At 50.7% G+C, this 11,262-nt stretch overlaps 1 protein-coding gene across 3 annotated transcripts in view; it reads right to left on the minus strand.

Annotated features, from left to right (window-relative positions):
- LOC120370523 (ADAMTS-like protein 2) overlaps positions 1-7,734 on the minus strand; it is a 31,973-nt gene extending 24,239 nt beyond the window's left edge. Inside the window, exons 1-3 of one of the 3 annotated variants that reach the window (XM_039485365.1) lie at positions 4,980-5,035; positions 1,860-1,935; positions 827-929 (exon numbers count right to left, since the gene is read on the minus strand). In XM_039485365.1, the coding sequence (XP_039341299.1) occupies positions 827-929; positions 1,860-1,904 (148 nt within the window). In that variant the 5' untranslated portion in view covers positions 1,905-1,935; positions 4,980-5,035. Of the gene's footprint in view, positions 1-417; positions 507-826; positions 930-1,859; positions 1,936-4,979; positions 5,036-7,697 lie in introns of those variants that run through there. The other 2 variants (XM_039485366.1, XM_039485368.1) reach the window with 2 other exon arrangements.
- Between the last annotated feature and the right edge of the window lie 3,528 nt (positions 7,735-11,262).

Here is an 11,262-nt window from a genome sequence, read left to right on the forward strand (position 1 = left end):
GAAGTATAAAAGCAGGGCCCTGCAGTTCAGTTGGGCCCGGACCTGGGAAGGAAGGCGACGTCCCCCGGGGGGAGCTGAGCCCTCAGCCGAGCCCGCAACCAGCAGTAGGGAGAAAAGGCAACCCAGGGCCCCAGGAGCCGGAGGACCCCAAGACGAGAGTGGAGGAAGGGCCGCGAGACGGAGAGCCTGGTCCCAGCGGCGATGGAGCAGCGCCTCCAGGAGCTGGTAGGAAGTAGCTCAGGGACACACGACTTTGGTCCTGTTGTGCTGCTGGGAGGCAAGGCAGCGACGCACGTTTTCCTGCTGGCCCCGGGGCAGGATTGCCTGTCACTTCTAGGGCCCTGGGACCCTGTGGAGTAGGGAAGGCCTGGCTACCCCTACACACGACCCCATACACAGGGCTGGTTGTGCACTAACCTTTAAGCCAGAAGGCCGGAAATAGGGTCTGTTTGTTTGCTCGGCCCTCAACCAAGTGGCCGGAGCCCGAGACTGTTTAAGTGCTCAGCCCTCATCTTAGAAGGCCTGAGCCATAGACTGTTACACAGGCCTTGGAGGCCTGAGATACAGACTGCCTGCTAACTTGCTGGATCCTCGCCCAGCAGCTCTGAACAGTCAAGCGCGAAGTTGCGCAACCACAAGCCAGGTTGCCAACCACTTCACCTGGCAGGCGTACCAATCCCCTGATGCTGCCCCCGGAGACGCAGAAAGCTTATGCACCCACTCACCCCTGAAGGAAACTCTCCTTCTCCCACCCCCATTGACCAGGTTTCCCCGGGCACTTCCCCTCCCCCGTCTCTCATGCTGAGCTGGTCAGCCATGGACAGACCTGGGTAGAGAGGCGTCCAGTGATAATAGTGCTTCCCAAAGGCCTTGGCATTGAAGGTGGCGCACTGCTGTTGTTTGAAGCTGGCCGTATTGGCTGGGCAAGGCTGCAGAGAAATCAAAGCTAACGTTAGCCTCCTAGATCAAAACCAGCCCACTACGGAAAGGGAAAACTTCCAAGGGATCGGAATTCCTCTCTTGTCCCAGAGCAGCATGGCCCCTTAGGTCAAGGCTAGGATCCACTGGTAGGGCAACGCCAGAAAGCTCCACGTGATGTTAGTACAGCCTGCAGGCCCTTCTCCTCTCAAAGCTGTGGGCAGACACTTGGATGGCATGTTACAAAAGGGGCTAGTGGATCTAGTGGACAGAGCAGAGGCTGAGAGTCAGGACTCCTTGGTTCCATTCCCCTCTGCCACTGGCTTGCTCTAGGAGCTTCAGCAAGTCACTTTTCTCCTCTGTAAAATGGAGATAATTGTAAAGCACTTTGAGATCCTCAGATGAGGGTTGCTGTGACAGTTTTACTCCTTGCTGACTCCCGTAGTGGATAGGGCAGTGGAATGGGCCTCAGGAGACCTGGATTCAGTTCCTGGCTCTGTCACCACTTTGCTGGCTGACCTTGGGCAAATCACTGCCTTCTCCGTGCCTCAGTTTCCCCATCTGTAAAATGGGGATACTGACCTCCTTTGTAAAGCATTCTGAGATCTATGGATGGAAGGAGCTAAGTATTCTTCTTATTGCTGTATTAATATTAATAAAATGCCCATCAGTGTTTCACCGGGGCTAGCGGCATTGAGTCAAGATTGCTGCAGTTCTCAGCGTTAGCCTTGTTCTTATCTATAAAACAGAGAGCTTTAGTCACACCTGTGACTGTCTCAATTCTGGAGCGACCGTGTCCACGTCACTGTGTGTCCCGCTCAGACCCTTCATCTGCTTGCCATTGCCGTGCCAAATCTCAGGCACAGCCAGCCCTGTGAGCACCCGCTGAGGCCACGTCATTTCCCTAGGAGTAAATGGACAGCCCTGTGAGTGGTTCTTACCTCTTGCTGGCACAGCTGGTAGTGCTTGGATTGGCCCCCACACATGGTGCTGTTTGTGCCCTGGGATAGGTGGAGCCTGCAAGGCAGAGAAGAACTACGCTGTGGGAAGAGTGACCAGTGGTTTGGAGGACTATGAGGTGCTAAAACACAGAGGCTGTAAGACAGTTGGGGCCTGTAGCTTAGCACAGAGAAGCAGAAGTCAGGCAATAATTTGACAGGAGTGTGTATTAGAACAGCCGGTTTTGCATCCAGGTTGTCACCCACAGACTATGTAACAGTGCGTAAAAGATGTATTTCCAATGGCCCCAGTTTTAGGGTGGGATGCTCTCACTTAGTGATAGCAGCGGGGATATTAGATTGGACAGAATGGCAGCATCAGAGAACTGCTACCTTCCTCCAGACTATGCCATTTTCTCGCCCTCTGTCCAGGTAGAATGACTGATGAGAGTGTGTGACAGTTTGAGGAATCGATGTTACCTTATGAATTCTGTTTGATAGTGGGGACTCTCTGTGTGTACCTCTATCAGACCTCGGACTCCATGTTGAATGTGGGGCTTGTCTGCCCTCTTTTTTGACTTTTACCTCCATCTTAGGATGAAATCCCAAGGGCTAGTAGCACAGGGTTAATAATGGCAGGTCATTAAACCTTGATAGTCCTCTATTCACATGGCAGCCCCCTTGGACAAAGAGTTGGCTGCCGCACAGAATAACTAGGCTGCCCAGGTGGGTTGGTCACTAAGCTATGTATCACCTGGTGTGGGACTTTGCTCACCTGACAAAGGGGACTAGAAGTTATGAAAGAGAAGTGCTGTCGCTGCTAGCCATTTTGGGGAGAGGGAGACGAGACCAGAAGCAGGAGTGAGAGGAGAAGCCTTGTGCAGGAGGGAAAGAGGAGAGGAAGGATCCTAGACTTCTTAATAGAGTTTGACCTAGGCCTGAAGAATGCTCAAGAGCAGTGAGGACACTGAGGCAGGGAAGGATGTGTAGGTGTTTTATTCTGTGAGTTACGTGCTATCATTTGTCTCTGAAGAGGTAAACAGTAAACCAGAGTGGCCGCAAGGTTGAAGCTCTGCGAAGGGATATGCTTAAGCAACTTGGATATCTTGGGAGGTCAGCACTGGTCCTGGGGGCCTACTGGTCACTCTTCCCTGAGTGGCTAACAGGCAGAGTCTGTGCTCAGGAAATGTGCCAGAGGCCAAAGAAAGAGAGAGGCTGGAGCCTACCCAGACCAAGGGAGGTTTAAAAGCACACGGGTCAGTGCATGGGACCCAAACACAGCAGCTGGGTGTTGTAATATATTAAAGGTATCTAAAGCTGAATCAGCAGTAGCATCGGGCCCGGCGACCCACGCTTTCAGGCGGCGGGGGAGCTGACTTCATATGCATAAACCGAACCTGGTTAATCAATACTCCTGGTTTTAATTGAGAAATCACTGCTTCACATGCACCAGCTGCTTGAGATGCTGCATCTTCTAATCCCTTGGCAATCTGAGTTACAAGGGCAGGGGGATGTTAGTTACTTCCCCCATTAAAGAATCAGGCTGCAGTGGTGAGTGTTTGGCAGGGGAGCTTTACCAGGGCCATGACAGACAGTGTGATCCAGTGCATAGCACTAGTGTTAGAACTATTCCTGACTCTGCTACTGCCCTGCTGTATGATGCTGGGCAAATCACTTCCCCTCACTTTCCTCTCCTGCCTGTTCAGACTCTTTGGGGCAGGAACAGTCTGTTACTGAGTGTATGTAGAGTGGAGCCCTGACTCTAGTGGTCTCTGGGTACTACTGTACACCAAAATGATTATTGGCAATAATACTAATTAGAGCTGTTTGAAACATTCCACACACGGATAATGCCATTTTGTCAATGCCGCCATGTTTTGTGGAAATGTGTTGACTTCAGCAACATCTTGTTTTTATGGGACTGGAGCATTCCAATAAAGTCCAAATGGACAGCTTTGTGAGTGTAATGTTTCAATTTTCTGTTTCAAAATGACATCTTCCATTTTTTATATTTTATATGATAAAGTCTAAAGCAGAACAAAACGTATGAATTTTATCCAAACGTTACGATCAACCCCACACAATTTTATTTTATTTTGGCTGGAGGGAAACTGTTGCAATTTTTTGGTTCAGGTTCGTGTCAGAGCAGCAAAGAAATACACAGCAGCGGAATCTCCTGCAAAACAGATAACCTGATTCCCACGGCAAATAACAAGCAAGTCAAACACCATGACTGGGATTTTAAAAAGAGTGGAATTCCGTAGCACCCGTGATTGGGCTGACTCAGACACTTGTCACTTTGGGTATGTCCACACAATTAGACACCCACAGCTGGCCTGTGTCAGCCAACTTGGGCTTGCAGGGCTTGGGCTGAGGGGCTGTTTCACTGCAGTGTAGACATCTGGGCTCGGGTGGGAGCCTGGGTTCTAGGACCCTGCGAGGTGGGATGGTTCCCAGAACTCAGCTCCAGCCTGATCCTGGAAGCCTCCACTGAATGAAACACCCCCTTCTCTTGAGCCCTGCCGGACAGCAGTGGGCTTTTTGTTGCTGTGTAGACCTACCTTGTACAGGCTTGTCTCTATGTGCAACCACCACCCAGTCGCTGCCCGGCAGATTGAGTGGCAGGATGCTTTTGGAAGCCAACCACCAATATATTGAGTCTGCTCAGATGGCAAAAAACTAGAGGGGCCTGGGAAGAGTCTGGGCAGAAGCTATGTGAAACTCATTGTTCTATATAGCACGTTGCTACTACAGTGCCAGCTGTGCCATGTTACTGGAGCACAAAGATGCTGGGCTCTTCTCCCATGTAGTCATAAAGAAAGAGATGGTGTTTGTATAAGCCACTGGTGAGTGTGTTACAGGTACCCCTCCGTGCCTGATCTACAGAGGATATGGAGCTGTTAGAGCCCTCACTATAGAGGCCTGATCCTAGCTCAAGCCGTGGCATCTTATGCTATTCCTGGTTCAATCCTCTCTGAGTCAACTAAAACAGTAGGTGTCACCTTTGCAATCTTCTGAGACCTGCTTGCATCTCCCAGGGTAAGAATGCCTGGAGCAGGTTAGCTATGTCGATTGATGACTGCTAACTGCATTTGCTAAAATAATAAGGTTAACAAATCTCACCTGTTGGGGCATAGCAGGGAAATCTTCCCGCAGAGATAGCTCCGTACAGTGGTACACCCTGGGGGTTGTTTTGGTTTTTTGCCTTCAGTTTTAGCCACTGCCAGAGATAAGATACCCCACTTGAAAGAGCAACACTCAGCTCCTTTCCTGAGCAAATCCTATGCTCCTAACAGACTCTAGTGAAACAGAAGCACTGTGACCAAGTTGGTTAGTTTCAGCATTCACTGGGCCGTTGTGCAGTGATGGCACAATCTGTTGCCTGGCAGTTACCTAGAAATGGCTGCGTGAATTTGGTGCTTGTGATGTCAAAATAATCCAAACACTGTGCAAATTTCCCCGCACAGCACCACCAGTGTGCCTTCGTCCTGGCCTGCAGCAGACATCGTCGGGGGGAGCTGGAGTTCTTGACAGTTGAGAAGGGGACAATCTTCTGGTAGCTGGGGGTGCAGTTTGAGACCATGGAATAAGCATATTGGCTCACTCTGCAGAGCATCAGCAGAGAAAGTGTTAAACGCTGCTGGAAACAAGTTTGCAGCCTAAGACTTCACAGGTATCATCCCCTTGGGATGAAATAGGGCAGCATTATTTCAGGCGCTCTGCAGACTCAGGCAGATATTGCAGCACTGTGTACACTTGGCTGAGGCTTGGAAGGTTTACTTTGCAGCCACAGAAAGCTTTCTATATTTTTCTTTTTAAATGCAAGCTGGAATTCTGGAGCAAAACCCTGCAGTGAGGGGTAGATTCTGCAGCAAATTCCCTGCCTGTGGAATCACAGGAGGCCGGTTCCAAAGCCCACTGACGTCAGTGGAAAGATTCAGTGGGCTTTGGATCAGGCCTGGAGGACCAAGAGCTGTAGCTAGGAGGGCACAGGGAACACTTTGGGGGCACTCAGGCCCCCTTTCCCCATCTTTCTCCCATGATGGCAGTGTCTGTGCTCACTGGGCAGAGGAGGGACACAGACACTGGCATGCCTTGTTAGTGGTGAGGTTATTTGAGAATCACGGCCATCTCCAGACGGAAGGCACCTCTGCACATCCGGATCCTAATTATGCAGCCAGCCAGCCCACATAAAAGAAGGGTTTTTTTTTTTAGTTTTGAAGGAAGGAAAGAGGGAGGGGGCCATGCCTGGGCTTCCTCTGCTTAGAAGTGTATTCATGCAGAATGGAAAGGAGCAGAGGAGAGGGGCAGGCACAGCGAGCGCTCTGCACTCTCAGATGCCAGCTCTCATTAGCATCCAGGGAGTCTGGAGTAGCAGGTTAAAGAGATGCCTCTCCAGGGGTCTCATTCATCTCTTTAGTGGAGGTAGGGGCTTCCGCTCCAGTCCCCTGCGCCGCCCTCGGTGGCAGATTTGACAGGCACTAGCAATATAGCCGGGCTGAGAGAGAGCAGCAGGAGTTCACTGGCAGGTGCCACAGGCCATCAGCTGCTGTGGTGTGAGGGAATGGGGGTGGGATCTGGGAAAACAAAAGAGCTGAGCGAGAGAGGGCACACAATGGAAAAGAAGAGGGAGTCCCAGAGACGCGACTGGGCCCAATGCTCCGGGACTAACTGGGCAGTGTCAGAAGCACCAGAGTCAGTTGCGTATGGAGGGTAGGTCAGTGTAAGTGGCTCTAGCACAGTGTAACTGGCACTGCCGTGGTGAGTTTGCCAAGAAGCGGCGCTTACCTGCTGAAGGCACTTGGCAGGGAGATGGGGGGCATAGCAATAAAAGCAACTGACAGGGAGATGTGAGATAAAGGCAGCTACCTAAGTCCCACCATCGCCAGTGCCCTCACCTGTAAGTGCACCTGTAAGTGGGTGCAACTCCCCCCTAGGCCAATATGAGTTGCACCTGCTTATGCCAGGGCTGAAGATGGTCCCTACAGAATTACCAAATCAGTGTAAATTCTGCACATTTCACAGGCCCGCTGATTGTCAAAGCAGGGCACTTTACGTTTCTACCCGCTTTCTGAGCAACATACACCACATGTGCAATACACCCCATCCTCTACAGCGGCCAGGTGCCAAGAGACAAAGAAGACAAGAAAAGTGGCCCAGCTGCCCGGCCCAGCGTGCTTCATTATTCCAAAATATGTACATTGCAGAGCACAGTTGCCTACTGTAACCCAGGGGTCTTCTTTGTGCCTGCGTCATAGAGGATGTGAGTCTATTACAGTTCCAAGCATCTTTCACCTCCAGCGGTAGAAGCTCATGCTTTTAGCTCTGAAATCTCTGCTCAGTCCCCAGTCATGACCAAAATGGGGGCCACCACACTAGAATTTGAAATGTTTCAGATACGGAGCTAATACTGCTGCACTACTCGGAAGGCAGCAGATCACCATGAGAGGGGTGCGGGAGGAGGGAGAAGGATGCACTTTGGGTCACCCCTCCCTGCAACCAGTAAGAAAGGCTGAGTCTGGCTGCAGGTAGGCTGTAGGGGGCAGAGGAGCCTGTTAAGCGTCCGGCTGCAGCTCTGTACCAGATCCATAAATATCCAGTTTTTCCTGCAACGTCGAATACCTGGTGGCTTTTGGCAAAGACAGAAATGTCAATTCTGCTTTCTAGAGCTTGGAATCGTTCAGGGCACGTGAAAGGCTCTACAGGAAAGGAGAGACACTCTGAGCTGGGTGTTGCCTCCCCCCACCCCCACCGGTGCATCCAGCATCTGGGCACCTTATCGGTAAAGGTTTCATGAGTGTCCATGAGCCTGGCGTTAGCTGGTGCTGCTCTATTGCTTACCTTTGCCGCAAGCAGTGCCTCTCCCGGGACATCACTCCTCCCCCGCAGGTACGGGAGCATGTGGCCCAGGAGCTCCATTCCCCCCACCACTTGGTGACCTCTTCATCCCAGGGGCCTGCTCCTTCTGCTGCCTCACTACTGTCCTGACAAAAACAGAGGATGGTTAGCTTGAGAACCCCGGCTCTGCAGCTGCCATTGGGAGGGGATCAGGCCTATCCTAGGTGGATCTTTGGGCGGGGGGGCCACAAAAGTGAAAACCTTAAGTCTTCTAGTTTGGAGAGGGTGGGTAGGCCAGCCATGGTAGAGTCTAAACTACATGGCTCCTATCGTACAAGCCCCAGTATCTACCCCTTCTCAAGCACATCATTCAGGCTGATCCCATCTCTTATAAGGAGTGCACTACACCACGGCTATTCTCTGCTTCCTGTGGCCCAGTGGGGGATGTGGAAAGCAGAGCACAGGGTGGCTCTAACTTACACTGGGTGCTAGGCCAGCCTCTGCATGGTCCCAGGACACTGAGCGCACAGAGGTGGCTTAAAGCTACCTTGGATCCTACTGTATCCTGGCTCCAAGCACAGAAACAGGGGACTGTGAATCAGGCTCCCAGCTTCTATTCCCTGAATCCAACTTTCACTCTTAGGTTTAAACTCCAACATCCCAGCATCTTCAAAATCCCCTTCTCCCCCCCACGTCGAGATCGGGTGTGCTGACACTGGGCCATGAGCAAGCCAGTGTCTTCAGCAAGGCCGTCCTCTGCCCACTGAGTAGTCACTGTTACCGCAAGGGAGATGCTTGAGCTCCTGCAACGTCAGCCCCTGGAGAAGTTCCCCTGCAACAGGAACAGGGCTGACGGAGCTTCAACGCCCCCTCCCTCCCATATTTCAAGGGAATGAAGGTGAGCTGCAGGAGGATGCTGAATATGAAGGGGCCACAGCCAACAATGGTCTGCTCAAGGTTATGCAGTCGTGTTTATATTGCAGCGTATGATGATTTGCATGATTCTTGCTTGATAACCTCAGCTGCAGCCTTTCAGCTGGATCTGCACAGAGACACCTCAAGCCCACAGAGGTTTATCCACATAGCTCTAGTTTCAAGAGTGGGGCATAGTTATCTGATCAAATACTTCTTAGCAGCCCCTTATCGGATGCAGGTCTTTGGATTTTGGCATTGGCTTCTGAGCTCCAAATCAGCTTTCGATGGGCCCCTGCACCCAGTAATGGACTCCCCATAAAACAGAGGCTGGGTGGTCCCCCAGCTGAGTGTCTATCATCACAGCAAGGCGCCAGTAGGGACCCCATTCCTGTACTGTTCAGCATCCTCTCTGAAGAGGGAACGCAATGGAGTTTGCACTGCAGGCACAGCCGATGGTACACATCAACTCATTGGAGTTACAAATGTATTTTTAACGTCTTTCCACAAATGATAAATTCATGATCTTTCACACAAAAGCCCCAACATTTTAACTGAGAAGCGATGTTTCACCTGACCCTCTTGAAATTGCTATTGCATTATTTCACCTGACTTCTTCAACTGAATTCCCCACTCTCCCACCACTAGCTTCCTGGAAAATATCATTCCCTGCTCAAGTTCTTTGCATCCACTGGGACTGAGTCTTTCTACAGTGCCAGCTGCAGAATTCATAAGGATGGAAACATACAATGGAAGCCAAAGCCTTGGACCCTTTGAGCAATATGAAATCATTAATATTTTTGTCTGTTAATGGGGAGAAGGGAGAGCAAACTGTGATTTGCTAAGACTTACCATTATGTAGTTCTTGATTACAAACCCAACTGCCTCCTCCAAAAATGAGGCCTTATGGAGGGGGTTGTATTTCATAGAACCATAGGTTATTAGGGATCTCAAGAGATCATCTAGTCCAACCCCCTGCTCAAAGGGGGACCAATCCCCAAATAGCTCTCTTAAGGATTGAACATACAACCCTGGGTTTAGCAGGCCAATGCTCAAACCACTGAGCTAGCCCTCCCCCTCACCTTGGCATGCATGTCAGTGTTACTTCAAATGGTGGTAAATGGCAGACAGGGTCCCAGGAGAGTCCCTTGGGGCCAGATTTGCAAAAGAGCCCAGTGGGGACGTGTTGGGTGCAGAGCTCTGATGAGAATCTGGTCTTAATTGGCACAATAGGATCTGCTGGGTGCTGAGCACTTTTGAAAAGCTGCCTCTAATTGGGGACGGTGAGCACTGAACAATCTGGCTCTTGGAGACCAACTCCAAATCCCTGTGATACGCTGAGTGACCAGCAACCCAGAAAGCAGGTGCCTCCAGAATCCTTTCAGAGAAGGTGCTGAGATTCTATGGGCCTCCCTCTGGCAGCATGTTGGACCCTGCCATGTGTTTCTAACCTCTTACACTCCGAGCTGCCAAGTACATTTTCCTTAGAGTTTTCCTCTCGGCAGCTTGGAGGAAAGGTTTCATCTCCTTCAGTTTCCTCCTTTTCTAGTTGGCAGACTCCGGATTGGGAGCTAGGTCCTGCTCAAGCAGGGCTCTTATGGAACCCTGTCGGGACCACCAAATCTTCTGAGGGCACGTAGCAGCTGCATCCCACCCTGTCTTCCTCTAGGGGGCAAATTCCCCCTCACTGCAGCACACCCTTGTGTCAGCAGGGCTGAATCAAGCCCATCATCTGTAATGGTTTAAGCCCTTCCCCTGCAGTAAGCTCTATGCAGGCCATCCCCACACACTGGCATTGATAGGGCCCCACACAGGTGCAGGGGTTCACCCGTGATGCTCACTGCGGGATCAGATCCTTCACTGCTGCTCACCTGCATGTTGCCGTCAGATTGAATTCCACTTACATTTACCTGCAGCTGTAACTTAACAATGAGGGCTCTGTAGGGGGAGGTCACTGTTGTACTCTACCTTTATTCTGTGAATTAATTTGACCTCTAGTAACTTTCCCCAGTGCTGGGTTGGTCTCTTACAGGATCGTTGTTTCTGGGGCTGTCCCTTTAAATTGAGCAGAGCCAAGCAGTTGCAGCCCTAGAGTGGTCATTTTGCAACAGGCTGCTGCTGGCTGCACCTTACTCCCATCCAGCAGGTAAGAACTTGTAATGCTTTCCTTGAGTTTTCCTTCTCTTATTTCTGAAGAAATGGCACAGGACCTCCTGGGTCACCATCTCCAGTCCCCTGCCATCGTAAACAACGCTGTCATCAGAATCCTGTTATAAACGTATCAGTCTCCATCTTAAAACTAGTTAGATAGTTTTCACCCACTGTTCCTATTGGGAGGCTTTTCCAGGAGCTCTCTCCTTTGAGGATCAGAAACCTTCAAATTTCCAGCCTCAATTTATTCCTGGCCAGTTTATTCCCATTTGTTCTTGTGCCAACATTGTCCTTTGGCTTAAATAGCTAATAGTGGCGCTCATCCATCTCCATGCTACCTTGTGCCCCTGCTTGCTCATTTAGAGTAGCACACTTCCATCTCCCTGCTACAACACTCAGACATGTCAGATGGCCACAGAAGTCAGAATGAAGCCTCATTTGAGAGATACTGGCCGAAGAAGTCAGGTTTAAAAAGGAGAAGCAGTTGAGTAATTTTGTGATCTAG

The sequence above is a fragment of the Mauremys reevesii genome, linkage group 8 (assembly GCF_016161935.1).
Source record: "Mauremys reevesii isolate NIE-2019 linkage group 8, ASM1616193v1, whole genome shotgun sequence".
Lineage (NCBI taxonomy): Eukaryota > Metazoa > Chordata > Testudines > Geoemydidae > Mauremys > Mauremys reevesii.